The sequence below is a fragment of the Scyliorhinus canicula genome, chromosome 8 (assembly GCF_902713615.1).
Source record: "Scyliorhinus canicula chromosome 8, sScyCan1.1, whole genome shotgun sequence".
Taxonomy (NCBI): domain Eukaryota; kingdom Metazoa; phylum Chordata; class Chondrichthyes; order Carcharhiniformes; family Scyliorhinidae; genus Scyliorhinus; species Scyliorhinus canicula.
In genome coordinates this window covers 63,851,299-63,876,511 of record NC_052153.1, presented here as the reverse complement: position 1 = coordinate 63,876,511, position 25,213 = coordinate 63,851,299, and the positions used below count along the sequence as shown (strand labels likewise).

The 25,213-nt window shown below is 42.6% G+C and overlaps 1 protein-coding gene across 1 annotated transcript in view; it reads left to right on the top strand.

Moving 5' to 3' along the window:
- The window catches only part of LOC119970288 (low-density lipoprotein receptor-related protein 2-like), a 118,483-nt gene that overhangs the window by 36,573 nt on the left and 56,697 nt on the right, over positions 1 to 25,213 (top strand). The window contains exons 21-37 of the mRNA XM_038804667.1: positions 1,728 to 1,952; positions 4,192 to 4,310; positions 4,393 to 4,532; positions 7,114 to 7,255; positions 10,271 to 10,393; positions 11,094 to 11,216; positions 12,171 to 12,542; positions 16,046 to 16,168; positions 16,250 to 16,366; positions 19,881 to 19,997; positions 20,093 to 20,218; positions 20,540 to 20,711; positions 22,113 to 22,334; positions 22,843 to 22,961; positions 23,034 to 23,173; positions 23,727 to 23,868; positions 24,545 to 24,682. Coding sequence (XP_038660595.1) covers positions 1,728 to 1,952; positions 4,192 to 4,310; positions 4,393 to 4,532; positions 7,114 to 7,255; positions 10,271 to 10,393; positions 11,094 to 11,216; positions 12,171 to 12,542; positions 16,046 to 16,168; positions 16,250 to 16,366; positions 19,881 to 19,997; positions 20,093 to 20,218; positions 20,540 to 20,711; positions 22,113 to 22,334; positions 22,843 to 22,961; positions 23,034 to 23,173; positions 23,727 to 23,868; positions 24,545 to 24,682 — 2,660 coding nt within the window. The remainder of the gene's footprint in view (positions 1 to 1,727; positions 1,953 to 4,191; positions 4,311 to 4,392; positions 4,533 to 7,113; positions 7,256 to 10,270; positions 10,394 to 11,093; positions 11,217 to 12,170; positions 12,543 to 16,045; positions 16,169 to 16,249; positions 16,367 to 19,880; positions 19,998 to 20,092; positions 20,219 to 20,539; positions 20,712 to 22,112; positions 22,335 to 22,842; positions 22,962 to 23,033; positions 23,174 to 23,726; positions 23,869 to 24,544; positions 24,683 to 25,213) is intronic.

Below are 25,213 nucleotides of genomic sequence, written 5' to 3'. Positions count from 1 at the left end.
TGACCTCTCCCTCCTACCCACCGGTCTCCTCTCAAACCACAGGTCACCTTCCCCAAGAACAAACCGGGGGAGCAAAAACAGCCCCAAGGCAGCAGGAGGGGGGGGGGGGGGGGGGGACAGCCAGCCATCCCCTATAACCTTTTCACCCCTGCTACCCTTTACAAATCCAACAGTTTAAAAAAAAAAAGAGAATCTCCATCGGAAGAATAGGAACCCCTCTTCTCTTTCCCCCCCCCCCCACACTGCCTCCAACCCCTACTCCCAGTTACTTTGATGTGCCAGCACCTCCGTCTTCCAGAATTGTTCAGTTCTCCCCCAGTTTATGCTCTTTGATAAAGTCATTGGCTGCTTCTGGGGTCTCCATATTCTTCCTGGTCGTCTTGTATCACGCAAAGCTTCATTGGGTAGAGCCTCCATCTGCTGTTGATACTGCACTGCCTTGGCTTTGTTGAACCCTGCACGCTGTTTTGCCGTTGCCGTACTGCTCCAATGTATAGTCGGACCTTGTTGCACTCCCATTCGCAATCCCTGGCCCACTGCAGAATCTTCTTTCTCCACAATCTTAGGGAGCCTCCCGATCATGGCCTCTGGCAGCTCTCCTGCTCTAGGCTTCTGCCTAGAGACCTGTGTGCTCTGCTCACTTCTGCAGGGGTCTTATCCAACACTCCGCCACCAGCCCTGTCAGCATCCTCAGATGTACCTTGTGGCACCCGGCACCTTTCACTCCTTCAGGCAAACCCACTATCTGCAAATTCTGCCTCTCTATCTATTTTCCTGCTCCTCCTTCACCTTTGCTCTCAACGTCTTGCAAAGGTCTCCTAAGAGGTCCACCTCGGCCTCCAATGCCACCACCCAATTACTGAGGTCCGACATCACCCCCTCAATATCTTTGATTGGCAACCCCTGCGCCTCCAGACATTTTTCTACCTTCCATCGAGCCTTTCTGAGGTGCCACAGCCTCTTCGATGGCCTTCGAGCGAGCCTCTTGCATCTCATTCCTCTGCTGGCGGAACACTTCTTTGATGAAGTTCCACCTGGGGCTTTGTTACTTGCACTAGCCCTTCCCCCTCCCCCATCCTTCCACTGGCTGCTGCACCACTGGTCTCTTCCAACTCCTTGGCCAGGTCTTTCATCTTCCGCTGGGTTTGATGACCAGCGGACATGCCACTCTCTGAGGGAACTTCTCCCTCGACCTTCAGCTATAATTTTCTGTCAAAGTTGCACTCAATTTCGGGTAAAAAGAGCTCTTTTCTATGCCTTCCTATGTGTGACCACTCAACATGGTTGCCACCGGAAGTTCCATGAATGGTGAAGTAATAATTCGGTACAGCACTGAAGGTTTTGCCTTTCAGAAATCTTTTTTGTTGATGCTAAACTTGCCCTGCTTTGGGTAAATGTTCGTGTTGACCACAGCAAAAACCTGATGGCAGTCATTCTAAGAACTATATCCAGCCGCTTCAACGCTTTGTTTAACTGCGTGATTTTGTTTTGTCTCGGTCCTGTGAAATCCTTCACTTTTCACTGCATTCAGCATATATTGACGTTAGTCTACCTGCTGTATTTAATTTCAGATGCCCTTGGAATATTTCATCCCTTTATGCATGTTGAAGGGAACTTGTTAAATAAGGGGACACTTCAACTTCGTTTTGGTAGTAAGCTTTTCCAAGTGCTCAGGCTCATTTTGCACAGTTCATGTAACCACATTTGGCATTGTGTTCTCTCCTTAGTTTACTAATGTATGAAAAGAAAAGCAAAGTTGGTGTATCTAGAATTCTTAAAGATATAGATGCTCCTATGGGGATTGCTGTGGATTGGATCTACAAGCATATTTACTGGACGGATCGTGGTACTAAAACTATCTCTGTGGCTACGTATAATGGAACTGAAAGGAAGACCCTGTTTGACATTGACTTGAGGGAACCAGCTTCTGTGGCAGTTGATCCACTAAATGGGTACTGACCTTTTTTCACTGAAGTTGCTTTGCACTTGTAAAATAATTCACTCGTATTGTTCAAATCGTGTCTTATTTTGGGATGGCTGAGTGATGTATGAAATAGAGGTAACTAGCTTCCCAAGCAGAGATGTATAAAAGTTTTTTTTTTTAACATGATGTTGGCTAGGCCTTTGGTGCCTATCTCTAATTTTCCTTTAAGGTGGTGGTGAGCTGCTGCCTTAAACCATTGCAGTCCCTGAGGTGTAATGATGTAGGTATACCCTAGTGCTGTTGGGGAGGGAGTTCTGGGAATTTGACTTGACTGTGAAAGAGTGGTGATAGTCATCAAGGTGGCGAGTGATTTTGGAGGTGAACTTCCAGGTTGTGCTGTCCCCAGGTATCTGCTGTTTTCTAGATAGTTGTGGGTTTGGAAGGTGCTGCCTAAGAAGCCTTGGTGAGTTCCGGCAGTGTAATCTTGTAGATGGTATACACTGCTATAGTGCATCGGTAGTGGAGGGAGTGAATTTTTGTGTAAGTGATGCCAATAAAATGCACTACTTGTTGTCCTGGGTGGCATTGGTGCGACATTCATCCAGGCAAGTGGGGAGTAGTCCATCACACTCCTTGCGCCTTTGTAGGTGGTGGACAGGCTTCAGGGAGTGAGGTGAGCTACTTGCCACAGGATTCCTAGCCTCTGCTCTGCACTGTAGCCACAGTATTTATATAACTATGGTCAATGGTAACCCCCAGGATGTTATAAGGATCTTTTCTCTTGGTTCCCTTATTCCCCTTTTGCTGTTTATGATGCTTAATGGATCTGTATCTTTTAAGTCAAGCCATAGAGAATGAGGAATTCATAGGAACATAGTATATGGTGCTGGTTTTTCAAACAGGGCAACTTCGACTTCTTGGTAGGTGAGATGGGGTGAAACCGGTTGGTTGGTGACCAATGAATTGGCTAGAAGGTCGCATTCTGCCAGTAACTGGGTGGTTATTGGGTCCTACTCTAGTGGATTTCGGAGACCTGAAAAAGATCAGTTTAAATTTTAGTTGCTGTATTCCTTCACCTTCGGTGACCTGAATGAATCCAGTGAAAACCTTGAACCAAAGCAACAGGAGAAAGGTGCTAGAAACATCACCCAACAATTTTTTAACGTTCATCTTTATTTTCTCCCCTCTTTGTCGTGTGTGTGTGCACATTGAGGGATGAGGGCAAGTCAAATTAGGGATTAAGAATTGGATGATTTGCTGGGCAGCACGGTGGCGCAGTGGGTTAGCCCTGCAGCCTCACGGCGCCGAGGTCCCAGGTTCGATCTCTGCTCTGGGTCACTGTCCGTGTGGAGTTTGTACATTCTCCCCGTGTTTGCATGGGTTTTGCCCCCATGACCCAAAGATGTGCAGGTTAGGTGGATTGGCTGCACTAAATTGCCCCTTAATTGGAAAAAATGAATTGGGTACTCCTAAATTTATTTAAAAAAGGATTGGATGATTTGCAAATGAAAAGTAATTGCTTACATTTACAAACCTAGTGACTGGCCTAATTATTGGGCAGCCAAGGACCAAAGACTTTGGATACTTTCTAAAAATGATTGGTTAATTCAATTGTGCTGCAATTTCAGGTCAAGTGGGGTTGTCCATGAGCTAGCCCAGAGTGTAGTGTCACAAGTGAGGGGGATTGGGTGATGCTGCCATTGAATGGACAATGCTTTGATTCTCTTTATTGGGGATGGTCACTGTTCAGTTACCTTCAAATTGAGGACCAGAATTGGCCATAGTGTACCAGCCGTTTTGAAGATAAAGGAGTTTCCAGAGGATCTGTGTAACGTAGACCAATGGGAGTAGAGCTAGGCAGGTTCTAGAGAAGCACATCTGAGTAGGAGCTGCTGTCTTGAGAACTAATGGTTAAATCGTTGAAAAAATGGAGCTGTAGCTGAGGGACTTAATTGTCTTGACGATTAAGTGAGCTGATTAATGAAACATGTTTTGTATCTTAATTTAATTTCACATGACTGATTTGCCTGTTCATATTTTATACAATTTTTAGTTGAATAGAATACTGTTTTAGATTAAATAATAAACAAGTTGAAAGCTTGTCTGGATTTTTTAGGTTGTTGGCAAATTCAGTTCTTTGGTTTGATCTCCACTGGGATTGTAAAATCTCCAATTTATATTTAATACTTTTGGAGTCCAAAAGATCAATTGTGTTTGAGATTCTGAGCTGCCTATTTTTGCTAATTGATGTCCTTCATGTTTTCAAGGTTTATTTACTGGTCAGACCTGGGTGAACCATCCATGATAGGAAAAGCAGGAATGAATGGTGCCAACAGGCAACCTCTAGTTAACACAGAGATTCAGTCGCCAAATGGCATTGCACTTGGTAAGTGGGCTAGTAAAATCTTTTCCCCTTTGTTTAAACCCTCCCCAATTGAGCTTGGTTAATCCTTCAATTTTGTTCACAGATCTTGTGAAGAGCCGGCTCTATTGGGTTGATTCGAAACTGCATATGTTGTCCAGTGTAGACTTCAGTGGGCAAGACAGAAGAACAGTCCTCTTTTCACATGAATTCCTTGCTCATCCCTGTGCTGTCTCGATATTTGAGGTAGTGAAACCACAATATATTTTGCTTGGAGCACATAGTTGGGATTTGAATGTACTCTGCAGTTTGGTTGAATCACTGCTTCTCGAGAGCTCTTTTTTTTTCTTGAGTGGTTGTCGCAACAACCCAGCCATATTTAAAATCTAACCAGGCAATGGTCAACCCCTTTACATAGAAAAAAAAATCAAATATGACATTGACTTGTGTTCAGCATTCTTACTGAAGTATTTAAGTTCTAGAAGGTAAAATTGCCATAGTCCCACATGACCACAGGCTGCTTCCCCTTTGAGGGGGAGAGTAAACTGGTGGTGATTTAACCTGAAGATCACCACACCTGGGGCAAGGTTGAGAAGGCAGGGCCTTCATGAATAACCTGAGCCGGTACAGGAATTGAACCAGTGCTGCTGGCCTTTCCCTGCATCATGAAACCAACTGTCTAGCGAAGTGAGTTATACCAGCCCCTGAAGATTAAAGTTCTGTATTTTGAAGCTCTTCGTTTTTAAAAAAAAAAATAATGCCCCATGCAATTTTGCATGATCTATTTTGGTCACCAGGGGCAGGATTCTCCCCTACCCACCTTTAGGGGCCAAGCCCTAACCTTGAGGTGCTAGGCCCGCGCCGGAGTAGTTGGCGCCAAGCCGGCCGGCGGGAACGGCCTTTGGCGCCACGTCAGCTGGGGCCGAAGGATCTTCGCCGGCTGGCGGAAGTCCGTGCATGCGCCACAGCGTCAGCAGCTGCTGACGTCATCCCTGCGCATGAGCTGGGATGCCTCCGCCACCGTGAAGACTATGGCGAACGCAGAAGGAAAAGTGCAGCACAGGCTGCCTGCCGATCGGTAGGCCCTGATCGTGGGCCAGGCCACCTTGGGGGCACCCCTGGAGCCCACCTACACCACCTGGTCCCGCCGGATGGGTAGGTGGTTTGATTCACGCCGGCAGGACCGGCATGACAGTGACAGTGGGTAGGTCGGCCCATCACAGGCCGGAGAATCGCCGGGTGGGAGGCGGGGGGACTGCTGACGGGTGCGGCACAATTCCTGCTCTGCCGAATCTCTGGTGCCGGAGACGGCGTGGGCGGGATTCATGCCAGACCCCAGCGATTCTCCAACCCAGCGGGGGTCGGCGAATCCCGCCCAAGGTTTCAGTACTAAATGAGGTAGCTTTTAATACTTTGAAAATTTGGGTCTGACGGGGGGGGGGGGAGGGGAGAGAGAAATGGGGATGGTGAATGGGTCTGTATCCTTGGCCCAGACCCAAGAGCCCCTTATGAGATAAAAGTGAGTAGGAACCTACACCCTAATCTAGCCCTAGAGTCTTAGCTGACAGCCTGACTCCCTTAAAATGTTTTACTTTGACACAGCTGTGGTGATTCATGGTTGTTGTATTTCACCGACCTGACTGCTAGAAGTCTCATTAGTGTATGCAAGTAAATGTTAGTCAGGTGACCTCAGACTGGCTGAAGGGAGCTGGAGAGAGGTTGCATGTGCTTGACCATACAGTTCATCTGTTTTGTGTATAGTTTTCCCATAGTTAATGTTAAAAATAATTTATAGCTTTAGCTACAAGTGTTCTTGTAATATAAATCAGGCCACCTGACAAGAACATTGCTGCTATTAACACTTTTTTTTATGGTATAATCTATATTTTTATATAACCTGTTTTGTCAATGGCCCAATTCTTTGTGCAAGATGGAGGTGTCAAGTGCTTGTAGCTTCTGTTTTCAGCACTTAAAACATGGTTGATTGACACACCTAGGACTCTATGTAGTGGATGTGCATGAATTGTGGAGATACCAATCTCCTTTCCAAGGCAAGTGGGCAGGTGAATGATGGGACATATTGAGTGGTGAGAGCTTGAGGGTATAAGATATAAGCAAACAGTTGGGTCACAACCTGCCTCCTCCTCTACTGCCTTCATCTGCTTCCAGGGGTGGTCCACTTGACTCCATCCAGCTGTTGCTCCTGAAGCCAAAATTGGGTCTGACTTGGCACTTTCTTATCAGACTGACCTATTTCTTGACTGACACAAATTTGCTGGATTATGACTTAAAGCTGTGTTCTACAGTGGCTGGCAAATGGTGATTATAGTAGCAGAACCTTTGGTTATCAAAAGTATGGATGAGTACATGAGTATCCTCCTAAAAGGACTGAACAGTGGATAAGCAATAAATACGGTTTGGTACCTGTAGGTTTGAAGTATAGTGGTTGGAAGCGATGGACTGGGTTAGTGGGTAGAAGCGATGGACTGGGTTAGTGGGTAGAAGCGATGGACTGGGTTAGTGGGTAGAAGCGATGGACTGGGTTAGTATGGTGATTAGGAACTCTTCTCTTGTGAGCCAAGTTCCTCCTTGGACAAAAATGGTTTTGGGGGGGGGGGGGGGGGAATAACAAATGGGTAAGCATGAGGCAGATCAGGTAGAATATCAGTGATGTGCATACCACAACGGTTTTTGTTTCCATTATCTGCAACCAAGGGGATACTTCTGGATTTTATAATTTTTTTGCAGTAAGCATGAAACATCTTGCAAAGATCACAAGTTATTTATGCCTTGATGGTCACAAATTATTTTGTTCCCATTATTTCAGGATCATGTATTCTGGTCAGATGAAATGAGCAAAGCCATTTATGCAGCCAACAAGTATACTGGATCAGATGTGATTGCCTTAGTTTCCAATCTTCTTCAACCTCAAGATGTTATTATTTACCACACTTCAATGCAGCCATTGGGTAGGAAATGAGACTTTTTACTTGATATTTGGAATTATTATTGGCTTTGTTTCTCTTTCTAACAAGACTGTAGGGTGGTGCTACCAATAGTTGAAGTCAGTACATTCAGTGCTGTTGAACTACATTCGGAGTGCCAATATATAGAATGAATATTTTTCTTTTTAAGCAATTATTCTTGACTAGTTTTATTTGACAATTCAGATAGTGACTCAGTTGCAAATGTTTTTAGTCCCAAGACAGCTGACAATTGTTGATTTTGAACCACACTGGTAAAGTTTTGAATGCTATACCTCGTGCAGTAAATAATTTGAGGGCCGCTAACCTGCTTTTTTTTCAATCTGGATACTGACTTTGAAACTTTGGTCTCAAAACAAGCACAAACTGGTGCAATCAGAAGCTGAAAAATGGAGGCTGTAAATATCTATGCCTCCCTAGCCCTCAGATTGATCAATTGCCAAAATATACCTGCGTTTGTCCATCTGGAATGAAACTGAAGGATGGAAGACACTGTGAATTGGGTAAATATTGTCTCAAGTTTGTTCAACGAGGGCCCTATGGAGGTGGGGATGTAACCAGCTAAGAGATTGTGGAGGCAAACTTTGCATGAAAGATGGGGAACTTTACTGAGCAATTTGGGAATGTGCAGCAATCTGATGACTTAACGGTTCAGTGATCACTTCAATTATTATTCCATTCATCTCACTCGTCACTGTTGCTTTATATAGAGCCTTCATTGCGTTAGTTACAGTAGTTTATTGATATTTGCTGTGGACTTTGGATGCTGCAAGCAGGTGATTGACCTGGTGACCAGATTCCAAGTGGGATGATGTAGTCTGCGTAGTTGAATATATGGAAAGCCTCCCAGAAAACGTGTTCAATGGATCGGAATGTGTAACTAACTATGTATATTACGATAGGATTGGGTTGCAATGTTAGCTTATTTTGAGAAAGTAAACATATGCAAAAAGAATGAGCATCAGAAAAACTAACCTGCAATCCAACACATTTCATAGTTTCATGCAAGAGTTGCTTGGGGATTGGGGGGGGGGGGGGGGGGGGGCGCGAGAAATAATAATCCTAAATTGGGGAGAATGCATATTAAGTAAATAGCCTGTGTAGGCAGGGGGAATCGTAATGCAAAATTCCCCCAAAAGGATTCACTACTTTTTGAGGGTATAGTATCAAAAAGATGCCAAAGTTTTTATGAAGTAGAAATAGAAGTGATGGGCTTTGAATCACAAATTGTAGATACTATTGAGGAATGAGTTGCATGTTGTGCCAACCTGGAGGTGGGTGTAGTGTTTTATATTTGTCAGAAGTTAGCAGTTTCATCAGATGGACAATAGAACCATGTAAAATCCTACTCGCCTGAGAAACAGTTTGAAGCTCAGGTTTTGCATAATCCTGGCTAAATTGTTGCCATCAGCAGCTAACCCACTGGGAACTAGATCCACTCACCACCAAAATCTGATATATTGGAGTAACTTGTATAGATGATCAGATTTTTAAATTAATTTATGGGATGTGGGTGTTGCTGGATGGCCAGCATTGCCATTCCTAGTTGCCCTTCAGAAGATGGTGGTGAGTTGTCTCCTTGAACTGCTTCAGTCCTTCAGGTGTTGGTACATCCATTGTGCTGTTGGGGAGGGAGTTCCAGGATTTTGTCCCAGTGACAGCAAAGGAATGGTGATATATTTCCAAGTCAGGGTGGTGAATAACTTGGGAGGGGAACCTCCAGGTGGTGGGGTTCCCAGGTATCTGCTGCTCTTGTCCTTCTCGAAGGTCGTGGTTATGGGTTTGGAAGGTGCTGTCTAAGGAACCTTGGTGAGATATTGCAGTGCATTTTGTAGATGGTACACGAGGCTGCCACTGTTCGTCGGTGGTGGAGGGCTTGAATGTTTGTGAAAGGAGGAGCAATCAAATGGGCTGCTTTGTCCTAGATACTGTCAAGCTTCTAGTGTTGGAGCTGCACTCATCCAGGCAAGGGGAGAGTATTCCATTACACTCCTGACTTATGCCTAGTAGATGGTGAACCGGCTTTGCGAGGTCAGAAGGCGAGTTACCTGCTGTAGGATTCCTAGCCTTTGACCTGCCCTGGTAGCCACAGTATAAAAATGGCTAGTTCAGTTTATGATCAATGGTAACCCCCAGGATGTTTGTGGGGGATTCAGCGATGATAATGCCATTGAATGTCAAGGGGCGATGGTCATCTCCTCTTGTAGGAGATGGTCATTGCCTGACACTGGTGTGGCATGGATGTGAATTGCCACTTGTCAGCCCAAGCCTGGAATATTGTCCAGGCCTTGCTGCATTTGGACATGGGATGCTTCATTATTTGCGGAGTCGCAAATGAGGCTGAACATTGTGCATTCATCTGCAAACATCCCCCCTTCTGATGGAAGGCAGGTCATTGAAGCCGCTGAAGATGGTTAGGCATAGAGTACTACTCTGAGGAACTCCTGCAGTGATATCCTGGAGCTGAGATGATTGACCTCCAACCACCACAAACATCTTCCTTTGTGCCAGATATTACTCCAACCAGCAGAGTTTTGCTCCTGATTCCCATTGACTCCAGTGTAGCTAGGGCTCCTTGATGCCATACTTGGTCAAATGCTGCCTTAATGTTAAGGGCAGTCACTGTCTCCTCACCTCTGGCATTCTGTGCTTTTGCCCATGTTTAAACCAAGGCTGTAATGAAGTCAAGTGCTGAGTGACCCTGGCAGAATCCATCTTAACTGGACATGCTCATTGTTGTTTAAATGAATTTTCAGTGACACAAATTGTACGACTTAAAACTAATCTCTGGATATTTACACTATACAAAACAACTGACACTTCCCTTTAGGCTCGACTAGTTGAACTTTGGAATAATGGTTAAATAGAGGGGTTAGAGTTCTTGGGGATCTTCCTCAAAGATAAATGTTCAACTTGGCCATGCATCTTTAACTACAGTTAACTGTCATTGAACATTATCGCTTGTTAACTTATGGCAAACATGTTTACTTTCCCTGCTAGCTAATGCTACCTGCCAAGCGTCAGACTTTATCTGTCATGATGGACAATGTGTGCCTATTAGGTGGCAATGTGATGGTAAGGCTGACTGCAAAGATGGATCTGATGAAGCACCAGATGCCTGTCGTAAGTACCTTCCACTTGAGCTGGGTGAGATTTAAAGTTCAGTACTGTGGTGACATCACCATGCTGGCCTAACTGCAAAGGTCAATCACTGTTCATCAATAAATATCAGTATGACTTTCTCTGGTATTCTTTCTACAAAATATTATATTGGACACCGTTTCAAACTTGGTCTACTTGAATCTGTTGTGAAAGGGCATTTCTGCTCTAGGTGGTGCTATCTGCAGTACAAAGATGATTTGCACTGAATTTTACCTACTGGACTTCTAACTGTTCAACTAGTTTTAACATTCGCACACTTTAATTTGGATCAATAATGGGCAAAAAGATGGATGTGAATATTTTGCTATTGATAAACAACTTCCGATGAGACAAAAGAGGGATAATGTTTCATTTAATTTGGAATGGATGGGAACTGAAAAGCATATAAAACACAAACTGATTCACTACCTATTTTTCATCTGGCAGCAAACCAACAGCCACGATGCTGGGGCCCAAGGCTTTTAAGGGTGCATGATCAAAGTTAAATGGATGGACATTCTGGTGGAAACACGGGTCCATACCTGCTGAGCACTTGTGTACAAATCTTTTTACTTGAGGTCTTAATCTCAAAATTGTTTTGGTAAACCATTACTGTAGTTATATTTCTGCAACACGTATGGAATAGTTGTTTAATACTAATTTTAAAGCCTTTCTATTTTAGACACACAAATCTGTCACATGAATGAAATCAGCTGTGGGTCTGGATCTCTTCAGTGTATTCCTGTAAATTGGAAATGTGATGGAGAAAAGGATTGTATTACTGGCAATGATGAAGAGAACTGTGGTAGGTTAATATATAACTAAGATTTAAACTTGTCTTAGCAGTCAAACATTCCAGGAAGGTGAAAGAAAATGCATTATACAAGTTGAGATATTGGAGATTTTAAATTGCCGGTAGGCTTCACCCAATGCTGGCGTTGTGTAGTTACATTGTGTACCTTGTGTTGCCCTACTATGCATTTTCTTTTCATGTACTTAATGACCTGTTGAGCTGCTTGCAGAAAAATACGTTTCACTGTACCTCTGTACACGTGACAATAAACCAAATCCAATCCAAAGTCTCCAGCTAACCATAGCCCAGGCTCTTGCTTGGTTCTGCACATGCTAAATTAACTAGGATTTTAAAATTGGTGCTTTAGTTACTGCAATGTGGTGCTGACCATTTTGTTGCCAGCTCTATCTCCTACTCAACATAGCACTAGTTTCATCTGCTGTTAGATCTTCTTGGTGAAGCATCACCTTGCTGAAATAATCCATTGTCTGAAATATTTAGAGCAAATTTGTTTACTGGGACGAAGTTGATTTTAGGCTGACTGGTGTTCCACCATTGTGGAGAATCTGCAATAAAAACAGAAATCTGGAAATACTCCTAGTCTACGGCCTTTGAAGAGAAAATGTGCAGGTCAGAACTGATGAAATGACCTGAAACACTTGGCATCTGGGACCTGCTGACTATTTCTAGCATCTGCAGTATTTTGCTTTTGGATTAGTTGAGAATTTCTGGGTGCATTATAGAATGAGTAGCCATGATCCCCATTCATCCAAATTGTCACCACTGGGTGGTGGGGTGTAGTGTTGTTTTTAAAAAAAAGTGAAATGGGGAAAAATGAGCAACTTAATAATGGTTAATTGTGCTAAGCAGAACTTCAACAGCCTTACTGTTCATTAGTATTTTGATCAATGAGATGAGTCAAGGATATAGACATTTAACAATCCATTTGAATAAAATATTTTTCAGGCAACCTTACCTGCAGTTCCAGAGAGTTTACTTGCTTCAGTGGTAATTGTATTTCAAGAGCATTTATGTGCAATGGGGAAGATGACTGTGGTGATGGAAGTGATGAAAGGGACTGTGCTCCATCTATCTGTCACCCACATGAGTTTCAGTGCAATAATTCCAGATGCATTCCTATGGATTGGGTGTGTGACACCAACGCTGATTGTGCTGACCGGTCTGATGAATCACCAGACCGCTGTGGACGTATCGTTCCTCCTCCTGTGACTTGTTCTCCTGGTGATGTTCCATGTGATTCTGGTGAATGCATTCACAGTAAATGGTACTGTGATGGGGATACTGACTGTAAAGATGGAAGTGATGAAGTTAATTGTCGTAAGTAGATGTGTCTTTTTGCTCTGTACACTCCATAAATTTGCCAGTGCAGTTGTGACTGGCGCTCTGGCGGAGGAAAATGCTATCCCATCAACCAAAAGGATAAGTGGCCTAAAAAAAATATTTGTCACCATTTGCAGTGTAATCTGCCAAACACCTCTTGATCTGCATGCTCCCCTTGGAATGTTTAAAATGATGGTAACTATCATAAATTGTACTTGATTTCAAGAGTTGAGGGGTGCAGCTTTTTGAAAGGTAAAGCTAGTTTTCATTTCACGATCTCAAGCCATCTACCTGCAGAATCGCCAATAAACTTTGTCAGGTTTAATAGGTAATTCTATCCCTTTGTATGATCTCTATAAATACCTGCAGAATTGCCAACTACTTTCTCACGATTTGATAGGTAATTCTATCCCTTTGTATGATCTCTATATAAATAGCTTTCTGGTACTTGAGCTGTAATATACAGCTGTAATGTTTTCAATGCCTCAACTTTTAGGGTTAATAATGAAACCTATTTAAATTTTTGGCTTTCTCCAAAAACTATTCTAGATTCTTTTTTTTTTCCCGTACTCAAATGAGTTTTGGGATTGTGCTTTTGTGTATCTAACTAAGGACAATCAAGCTTGAAATTGGAACACAAACTATCTCTCCCCAGCTCGGCTCAATTGGCTGGCTGTTAAATTGTTGGTTCAGGTTGCATAATAGTCTTCGTTTGGCCCAGTTCTCTGAAAACAAAGCCCTCCACTTAGTTGAATGAGCATATACAATGCCTTTAACCTAAGCAAAATTAACTTTTTTCTATAGCATTGTAATTTTAGTGCTAGACTTCTGTTTTGGTGCTGAGATTCTAATTTGTTAGTTAATTCCGAGAGTTGACCTGAACCATCGAATGTGACACTTGTGTACAGTATTTCCAAACTTCAGTCATGTATCGAGGGCAGCATGGTAGCAGTGGTTAGCACTCTTGCTTCACAGCGCCAGGGACCTGGGTTCAATTCCCAGGTTAGGTTACTGTCTGTGCAGAGTTGGCATGTTCTGCCCTGTCTGTGTGGGTTTTCCTCCGGGTGCTCTAGTTTCCTCCCACAAATCCTGAAAGATGTGTTTGTTAGGTGAATTGGACATTCTGAATTCTCCCTCTGTATACCTGGCACTGTAATGTGGCGACTGGGGATTTTCACTTTTAATGTAAGCCTACTTGTGACGATAATAAATATTATTATAGTGGAAACCCAAATTAAGCCTTTTTTCACTTCTGCAAGAGACTGTGGCTCCAGCAGGCTCATTCTCTGCTAAGCGGAGAGCAAGACATAGAACATAGAACAGTACAGCACAGAACAGGCCCTTCGGCCCTCGATGTTGTGCCGAGCAATAATCACCCTACTTAAACCCACGTAACCCGTATACCCGTAACCCAACAATCCCCCCATTAACCTTACACTACGGGCAATTTAGCATGGCCAATCCACCTAACCCGCACATCTTTGGACTGTGGGAGGAAACCGGAGCACCCGGAGGAAACCCACGCACACACTGGGAGGACGTGCAGACTCCACACAGACAGTGACCCAGCGGGAATCGAACCTGGGACCCTGGAGCTGTGAAGCATTGATGCTAACCACCATGCTACCGTGAGGCCCCAGTTGGGCAAGTTCTCTTCACTCCTGTTAACAGGCTATGTCTGGGTGTTCAACTCAAACTGATTTCTAGGCTCAATATAGCTAATAACTGGATTCTATAAATCTGCATTTGTCATGACTCTTATTTTGAACAATTGATATGGAATGTGGAAATACTTTTTTCTGACATTCTGCAGAACCATTCAACAGTGATCCTTGGTATGACTGGTCATATGAGGACAACCATTGATAATCCCCAGGTCAGAACTTCTTGTGTCCACTAACTACCAAAGTTGGTCACCATGTTTTACCTTTCCCAAAAGTGGTGATATTGTCAAAGTTAGTCACAGCCAAGTAATGTTTAGGAACAGTAGTGTCATTTCAAATGAAGCTTTGACATTTTATAATGCTAGCATGGTTAATTCCAGGCCCACTTGTCCTGGAGTTGCAAGTTCCCAGGGTCCTTGGCTGCCCAATAATTACAATCAGTTTATAAGTTGAAACACCATTACTGTTTGTTTTTTTAACCAGAATAATTTAATATGCAGTAAATGCAACTGGCTAACAAGCTACTACACAACTTTTAACTGTCCACAACACCACAAACATGGGTGGAAAGGAGTAAAGACTAAATGCTTGTCTCTGGTATAGCTGATGATCAACTTTGCAGAGTTTTGTTCATCATTGAGAATCCTGGTAGTTTAGAAAGAGAATGCAGTACTCCTTGATTTTTATCGAACTGGGCCTTCAGCTCGAGGTACACCTCTAGGTGAACATTCAGTCCTGGCCTATATCTTTCCAGTGAGACATTTTGTTTCACATTAAATCTTGCTTTCAGCTCTTTGACATCTGGCTTCTGCAGACTTGAGGGAATGCCCCAAGACCTGCTGGGGACAGAGTTGGCCTTCGGTGTCCTTCTGAAGAGGATGTGTTGGATCTGAGGATGTGTTGGATCATTTTGGATAGAGTTAGTTAGAACCCTCCATCCAGGCTGTCTGAATCAAAAGTGAAATTAAGCTGGAACCCCATAACATTTCAGTGAGATCAGATCAAATCACCACCTGTTACCAAGCAGAGCACAGCCTTTTGGCCCAATTCATTGGCCACTAGCCAAGTCAATAATAATAATCACTTATTGTCACAAGTAGGCTTCAATGAAGTAACTGTGAAAAGCCCCTAGTCACCACTTTCCGGCACCTGTTGGGGAGGCCAGTACGGGAGTAGAACCCATGCTGCTGGCCTTTTCCTGCATTCCAAGCCAGCTGTTTAGCCCACTGTACTAAACCTGTCCCTATCAGGGCAGCACAGTAGCATTGTGGATAGCACAATCGCTTAACTGCTCCAGGGTCCCAGGTTCGATTCTGGCCTGGATCACAGTCTGTGTGGAGTCTGCACAACCTCACCGTGTGTACGTGGGTGTGCTCCGGTTTCCTCCCACAGTCCAAAGATGTGCAGGTTAGGTGGATTGGCCATGATAAATTGCCCTTCGTGTTGGGTGGGGTTACTGGGTTATGGGGATAGGGTGGAGGTGTTGACCTTGGGTAGGGTGCTCGTTCCAGGAGCCGGTGCAGACTCGATGGGCCGAATAGCCTCCTGCACTGTAAATTCTATGATCTATGAACAGTCATCACTAATGATGGCCAGTCTGCAATCAGGAGTCTAAACCAGCTGCCTTCAGGATTCTTCCTGGTTAATTAAAGGCACAGGCCATTGATTCCTTCTGCTTGAATTGAGGGTACAGGCTGCCTTGACGACATCCATAAATCATCTGCAGATCAAAAATAGGAAGGGAAATAAGGGAGTAAACAGCAAGAACCCTTACAGTATCTACAAATGTAAACATTCTGGTGCTATGAATAAATTGTACTTCTATTTTAATTTCAGCACCACGCAAATGTAATCCAGGTAACTTCCAGTGTGGTGATGGGGCCTGTATTCCTGGCAATAAAACATGTAATGGATTTTGGGACTGCACTGATGGCAGTGATGAAATCATTTGCAAAAGTGGTAGGTTTATAATTTGCTGAAATAACTGCCAATGTTTCGGGTCGTTCAAAGCTTTTTTACATTGTTCTCTTTTACAATTAGAATGTACAGGACTCAACGATTTCAAATGCCAAAGTGGGGAATGCATAAACGTGTCTCTAGTATGTAATCAGCATCCAGACTGCATGGACCAGAGTGATGAATCCCTTAAAGAATGCAGTAAGTTAATTGTTTGCAGGCTTCACACTTTGGTGGTGATTCCTAAATCTAATTAGTCATTGTGTACACAGGCCATGCTCCTCACCTCTCTATCAAAGCCTGGCACAAGTCCAGTATGTGCGATGACTGTTGTGATGTAGGAAATGTTGCAGCCAATTTACACATCAAGCTCCTACAAATGGCAAAGACCAAATTATGTTTAAAGTAATACTGATCGGAGGAGGGAGGGGAGGGGAGGGGGGGGGGGGGGGGGGAGGGAAAGAGAGCAATGAACTGGACATTTTGAGGGATGCTTTTGCTCTTTGAAATAGTTTCATGGGATCTTCACACCACACCTACCGGGAGTGCAGATGGACCCCTTGACCCTGATTATAGGCCTTTACTCTGGTGATGGGAAGTAGTCTTAAGATGCAGCTGTCTTCATTCCTATATATTTTTGTGATTAAGCTCATTGTCACTTTAGACTGAAGTGACATTGTGTCGAGAAATTGTGCTTTACCAATTCATTTAATTCAAATGAGGCACTGATAATAAAGGGAGAGCTCTTACTCCTAAAATCTCAATTTTAGAACTCTAAATCCCAACAATGCAGAAGGAGGGCATTCAGCCCATAGTCTGTACCAACCCTCTGAGAGCATCCTACCTCTGCCCACTTCCCTATCCTATCCTCACCTAACCTTTGGACACTTAAGGGGCAGTTTACCATGGCCAGTCCACCTGCACGTCTTTGGACTGTGGGAGGAAACTGGAGCATGGGGAGAAATGAAAACTCCAGTCACCCAAGGTCAGAATTTAACCCAGTTCCCTGGTGGTGAGGTAGTAGTGCTAACAACTTGAAGCTGTATATGCTCTTGGTGCTCATCCTTTCCCAAGATTGAAGTTATTTAAAAAGCCTTCAAATGCTGATGGCTGAAGTTGAGGCATTCCACAGTAAATTGAATGATCCAATCTATTGAAGAGTTCAGTCCTTTGAATTATTTGGTCTCTATGCAGGTAGTAGTCTAAACCCTGAATTGGATTGTAAAGCTACTTGCTCTAACTTCAAGGAACACACTGCTCAGTTCTAATTTTCAGTTGTTCACTGGACTGGGACATTAAGCAGTTTGGGACATTAAGCAGTTTTTATGCTGAATACCTGTGCCATTTCCTAGATTGTGTTGCAGACTCGTGTGAATTTTGTTTTGAGAGTATACCTGAAGACAGTTCTAATATACACGTTCCATACACAGGAACATGAAACATGGGCCATTTGGCCTCTTTGAATCTGTTCTGCATTCCAGTCTCTCAGGGTAGAGAACTCCAAAGATGCGCCACCTTCTCACTGAAGCAATTTTACCTTCTCTCAGTCCTATTTAAATGGTCTACTTTTGAGATTATGCCCACTGGTTCTAAGACACCCAGCTAGAGGAAACATCCTTTCTGTATCTAGCCTGTTAACTTTTAATGGTATACAGAGATTACTTCTCATTCTTCTCTCTTTAGCAAACACAGGTCCTGTCTCTTCAGTGTCTCCTCACTGGAAAATTCCAGTGAACCTTCATCAAACTGCCTGTACAGCAGATCTCTTTTGGTAAGATCTCTGTTTGGTGAGGAGACCAAATGTTTACACACTTGGGTGCAGTCTCACCAAAGCTCCATACAACTGCAGCAAGACCACTCTACTCCACTACCACGACTCAAAATTGTCTTGCGATAAAGACCAACATACCATTTGCCTTAATTGTTTAATGCACCTGCATATTAGCTGACTCGTGAAAACAAAGGTGTCTCTTTCAATCTCATTTTAACAAATACTGTTTCTCTTACAAGTGGGTAATCTTTTCCACATTCCATCTGCTGTGTTCTTGCCCACTCAGAATTCGGCCGAGATCAAAGCCTCTTTGCAGCAAACTCATTCTGTTTTATCAGGAAATTTGAAAATATTACATTTGGTTCCCACATTCAAATCATTGTTATAGATTGTGAATGGCTAGGACCAAAGCACTGGCCATTGCAGCATCCCACTAGTCACAGCTTGGCAGACTGCGAATGACCTATTCATTCCTACTGTCAACCGTCTCCAATCAATGCCAGTAACCACCACCACCCCCCCCCCGGCAAAACCCATGTGCTAATTTTGCTTACTACTCCTATAGGGAATCTGCTAGCTCAGTTGGCTAAACACTGACTCAACAGCGTAGGTTGAATTCCTGTACTGAGGTTATTCATGAAGGCTTCTCAAACTTACCCCTTGCCTGAGCTGATCCTCTGGTTTAAATCACCACCCTTGCAACATATGGTCCTCTGGGGCTGTGGTTACATTTACATTTTTAATCTCCTATGTGGGACTTTGTGTATTTGGATTTTTAAGGCCTTCACAAAAAAACACCCACTTCTCATCTGTTGCAACTTTTTTTAACCTTGCCCTTAATGTTGACTAATATCATTTTTGAAATGTCTTGGTAGCATATCCTTTAAGAGATTCTGCTAACATGTCTGTGTATTTCCCCTCTTCCTTTGATCAGTGGGATTACATTTGCTACCTTCTAATCGACAGAAACCATTCCAGCATTGATTTGAAAAATGATTGCCTATCACATCTCTAAAGCCACCTTCTTCACCCTGGGATGTAGATCTTCAGATCTTCAGATCCAGTCCTATTGTCTCTAGTACATTAACACTACAGGTCCTCAATCTTGGTTCTGTTGCATTTGAGGGAGGCTTTGTCTTCCTCCATGAAGATGATGCTTGAGGGACCAAATGGCCTACTCCTATTTTTGTTAACTCCCAAGTTTTTTTTTTTATCCTTTACAATTTGTTTATTGATCACCAATTGGAATACTGGATGATCACAGACTGCATTCTTCCCTATTTGAGCCTTCAACACTTGTGATTTGAGTTCTGTGCTAGTTCATTGTATCTTGTAATATGTACATTCAGTGTCGAGAGGCATCCCTCAAACCTGAGCCTGCTGATTCTTCTAGACAACCTCCAATTTTTACCATTTGGGCTTCTTGCAATTTCCATGGCTCCAAATGTCTGACCTTATCCTTTTACAATTTGATTAATCTTGGCCACTTAATTCTATGTTGGAAGCGTTCCAGGCATCCTTGTGATCCTGAAATTGATGGCAGAACACACTTTTGTGGTTGCAGATGTGATTTTGTTTGAGTAGCTATCCATATTCTAGGACAGCTAGAATTGAGACTGATAAATGCTGAAATCATTCAAACCTGTTTATTTGGCATTGAATTACAGTAATCCTTAACCATATTAAGTCCTGTATTTTTTTTCTGAACATTTAAATTGTGGTGGTTGGATGTTTTCCTGACTTGTGTTAGTTAATCCTGCCTCCACGGATATAACTGTCATTAACTTGCCTTGCATTTTGACTGCACATATACATTATTTAAAAACTAGTAATGAAGCTAAAGATTTGAATTTGTATCTATTTTGTATAATTCTCTTCAATTCCATTCTGACATGTTTCGACTGGGGAAGTGGTGATCTGATGTCTGGACTTTTGTCTTTGCAGATGTGAATGAATGTTTAACGAACAATGGAGGATGTTCTCACACCTGCACTGATCTTCTTATTGGTTACAAATGTGGATGTCCAACAGGCTTTCACTTGTCTACAAGGACTTGTGTGGGTAAGAATCTTTAAAAAAAACAAAAAAAAACAGGCTTATGGAAAATGGTCACCTTCAATGATTGATTGTCATGAAATTCCTTATTTCTTTTCCAGACATTGATGAATGTCAAACACCTGAAACCTGCAGTCAAATTTGTATCAATTTAGAAGGGAGCTACAAATGTGAATGCCACCAAGGATATCATGTGGATCCAGCGAATGGAGTGTGCAAAGCAGTTGGCAAGTACAACAAAATTGCTTAAACTGGAGATTAATAGAAGAGGTTTTCAATCTCTATGTATAGCCTGGCACTTGGGTACATAAACTTAGACTGGATAAGTTTCAGGACATCCTTTTTTAAAAAACCTGTGGGTTAATTGACCTCACTTTGCAGCTATATTGTAGGGTAGAATGTCTGCAAGGGCTCTGGTGCAGTTGGGAGTATTGGATTGATATTTCTGGACTTTAAAATGCTGTTCCTAAACCAATTTAGAATGTGTGGAGGTTTTGAGTTGTTTTTTGGCTCTTTATGCTGGTTCTTATAGTTATTAATGTGCATAGGGAAAGAGCCTTATTTGATCTTCGTGAATCGCCATGACATCCGGAAGCTTGGACTGCAGCATCATGAGTACACTCAGGTGGCAATGCAGCTGAGAAATGCTGTAGCACTGGATGCTGATATTGCTGAACAGACAATATTCTGGGCTGACTTGGACCAGCAGGCAATTTTCAGGTAATGTTGTGTTGTGTATAATCCTAGCTTGCTGAAACATTAATCTGAGGTTTCACAAGTGTCCTGAACTAAAATATCTCCTTTTATTTGATGCGTGGGGAAATTGAATCGAGATCCCACATTTTTTCCCAAATTCATTTTACAGTATTACAATCCCAGACCAGATCGGAGATTAAACACCAATTGCCCAGATACTGGACCCCATTTACATTTTTTAAAATAATTGTAACTTGAAAGGATATTTCACTCTTGGAGTGATTCTAACACAAGGTGATGGGAGAACTTCATTAACAGCGTTAAACTGCCTTAACACCATGACCAAAGTTTAACGATTAAATGAAAGGGAACAACTTCTCGCTGTACCTTCTCTATCTCCAATCAAGCAAAACCATCACCACTTTAGGACTGCTGCCTCATGGTGCTGAGGAGCTGGGTTTGATGCTGGGGTCACTGTCTGTGTGGAGTTTGCACATTCTCCCAGTGTCTGGGTGGGCTTCTCTCCCAAACTGAAAGATATGCAGGATAGGTGGATTGGCCATGCTTAATTCCCCCTAATTTGATTTTTTTTGTTATCCTCACCGGTCAAAAACCACAAGTTAGTAAACACAGAATTATTTGCCAGCCTCTGGATATTTTCAAGACTGCTTTAAGAGGAAGAAAGGTGTCCTGTCCAGAAACAGCCTGCAGATTATTTAATGTGTCGGGCTACTGCTTAACCTGACAGCATTTTGCAAAAGCTGTTGTTGGCTCCCAGCTCCCAGAAACTGACTGCTACAGACTTGGTTCCTCATCAATTACATGCCCTATCCGTTCCAATCCAATGATTTACAAATTTAAATACTCTATCTAATCCCCAGAATTCCAAAAACCCTTTTAGCCCCTCCTTGCAAACATAAGCATGGCTTGAAAGAGTAATCTCTCGCTTACAGTATATTGATTGCATCTCCTGCAGGCAGTCTGTCTTTTAAACCAAGATTTTAAAAAAATATTACTGCAACATGCATGCCTTTACCCCAACCTTTAAACCATTACTGCCCCAGGTTCATATAATGCAACATATAGCATTCTTGCAACAGGGGTGTTTGCTAGCTGGGCCAACGTTTATTATCTGTCCCTAACTGCCCTCCATTTCAGAGGGTATTTGAGTCACCCATATAGCTGTGAATCTGGAGTCATGCATAAGCCAGATTGAGTAAGTATGGCATTAGTGAACCAAATGGGATTTTTAAGCTAAGTTTTGAACCCTAGTCTCCAGATCTTGCTCTGTGTCTCTAATACTATTCCAGTGACACTGTCACTGTCTTTCCACACAACTACAGACAGTAATTGAGTTCTCTTGGAGAAATTAAATGATTTTGTTTGATGCAGTACTTGGATAACTGATTATTTCATCTTGTTTAGCATGTCTGTTAAGTGGGAAGACCGAGCTGGTTATTCCATAGTATTGAAGGATGTGGGCATCCCTGTGGGAATTGCTGTTGATTGGGTTTACAAGCATCTCTACTGGACTGATCGTCGTACTAAAACAATCTCCATTGCAACATTTGATGGAGCCAAAAGGACTATCCTCTTTGACACAGACCTAAAGGAACCAGGTTCAATTGAAGTCGATCCACTATCTGGGTATAGTAGTTCTACCTTCTGTAATTTTAGTGCTAGTGTTCTGTTTTGGTGCTGAGATTGTAGTTTGGGGCAGAAAGTACAGGGTTTTATGGCAATGTTATCCCACCAAACTGGGTACAAATTGAATGTTAACCCTGGCCATCCAGCCATCCACGTATGCTGAAAATAGTGATGTGGAGTTGAAAATGAACACTAGGAAATGGGTAGTAATACAGTCAAGGTGTGTAATGGACATGAGGGAATACAGACTTTAGTCGTTGAAGGCTGGATACACTGCCTTGAAAATGGTTGTAATAACTTGAAGCTTTTACAAGGTTATAATCATCTTTCTGAAATGGCTCATTGGCCATGCTCATTTTGCAGCACAAGCTGATGTCTAATTTAACTTGTTTTGTAAAACGCTGTAAAACGCTAAATCCTATCAGCAATGTAAATTTGAGGAATTACATAGCTGGCAACAAAAACCATTGTACTGCAATGTAGACTTTTCTTGACTTTGTTTTTATAGGTTTGTTTACTGGTCAGACTGTGGTGAACCAGCAAAGATAGAAAAATCAGGAATGAATGGTGTGGGTCGGCAGCTCCTTGTTACCAGAGGGATTCAGTGGCCAAATGGCATTACACTTGGTATGACTCTTATTGAAACCTGCTTAATGCCTTCTACTGAAACCTGACTTAACCCTTACTTTTTGCCCCCAGATCTGGTGAAAAGCCGCCTCTATTGGGTTGACTCCAAGTTGCACACCTTATCGAGCGTAGATCTAAATGGTCAGGATAGAAGAACTGTGCTGCAGTCACGAGAATTCCTTGCCCATCCACTTGCTGTCTCAGTATTTCAGGTGAGACAAGAATGTTGGAAATAATTTTTATAATCTGACTGCACGACATGTCAATCATATTTGATATCCCAATTATGTTGCATCCTCTGCCCAACACTCCTGCCAAATCCCACAGTGATGTTGCATGCATTCTGATCCAAAAATTAGAGCAGAAGTGAATCTGCAAAATTCCAAGACATTCAATTATCCTCTGTGTACACATGGCCCCTGTTGCTTGACACTAATCCTACAATAGTTATACCCTATTTGAAAATCAGGCTGGAAAATATTTGCATGGAGCATTTTACTGGAAAGAACCCTGCCCTGGTGCTTTTGAAAGCTATTGCTACTCCATTTCTGACATGGGTGTATTCTCCTTAGCCATTTTGTTCCCTGTTGGTTGTACTTGCTGCTTGGGTTAGATTGTTGGAGATTCTGGTAACCATTTTGGATTCAATCCTTTTGAAGATAAATGAATGCTTTGATTTAGATGTGAAAATATGATCCACATGTACAAGGGCTGCATCTCTTAACTGGAGTACAGTGTGGGTTAATAAAACCATTTCTGTTCCAGGATAGTGTCTTCTGGATTGATCAGGAGAATGAAGCCATTCATGAAGCCAACAAGTTCACTGGTCAACATCTGGTAACTTTGGCCTCTAATCTGAATGGACCGCAAGATGTCATTATTTATCATAAGTTAATTCAGCCATCGGGTAAGTTTGTACTGTTTTATTGGTCAAATAAAAATCAACTCTGCTGATTATACAACATAAGGTGAAGGCAGTCACTATTGAAGTGATGTTTTGACAGACCTGCATACTTGGGTTTTCAGTTTTGTGCTGCAAACCTACATGGTCAAAAATACCAACCAGTCTCCCCAAGTGGAAACAAATAAAAGCAATGCTGGTAAATCTCAGCAGGTCTGGCAGCCTCCGGAAGTGTCTGAGCTAGGCTAGAGAAATATGATGGTTCTTAAGAGATAGTAGAACAAACCTGTCGAGGATAGGTAGGCGCTACTAAAGATCTTATGGGCATAAGACCAAGGTATTGTTAATGTTAGTGTTGAAGACTAAATAAGGTGCTGTTACTGGTAATTTATTTAGGGGCAGGAGGAATTGATATCAGTGCTATATTAAGGAACAGAGTTTGTGGAATTGTTACAACAGTATTATGCAAAATGTAATTAAGTTGGAAAGAATTGGTGATTAAAATGTCACACTGGAAGCTTATAGCCTCTATCTTAACTGTGATTCAACTATCTGAAAGCCAGTATCTGAAATTTTCAATTGAGCTTGCTAAGTATGCAATATCTTTTTTTTTTGGGGGGATTGGCAATTCACCATGTGCTTTCAATACTAATTATTTTAAAAATTATTTGATCCTTTTTAGGAAGAAACTGGTGCAGTGTGAATGGAGGCTGTGAATATATGTGTGTGCCTGCACCTCAAATTAACAGTTATTCCGAGAAATCAATCTGCCTGTGTCCCCATGGAATGATACTTGAGGATGGACAGTATTGTGTGGCAGGTACATATCAGCAGTTTTCTTGCACATCTTCCTGCCAAGCCGTCTCCTCACAGAAATAACCAAACAGTAGATTAACTTGGAACTGTGGTGATATGCATCACTGTAAATACACAAGGGGTTAATGTAAATACACATAGACTAGATAGACACTAGAGGGAGCATCAGAGGCATGACAGACATTCAACCAATAGGCCAGTAAGATAGGACACTACCAATGGGCATTCACAACACGCACAGGTGACACTACCACAGGAGGGCATTACACCAGCCCATATATAAGAACACAGCGCACATGATCTTCCTCTTTCCAGTGCACATGAGTGCACGGGGTTGATTTGGAACACATCACCCACCACGTGGATTGTAGCAGACTGGTTTGTCAGTCGGAGTAGTTATAGCAGGATTAACAGACGTAGGAGAATCGTTAACAGTTTAATAAATGTGTTGAAGCTATCTCCAAGTCTGAACCTTCGTTTGTCAGAGTGCACATCAAGGAAGCAGCTTATGCTTTGTCAAGAGCATAACAAAACA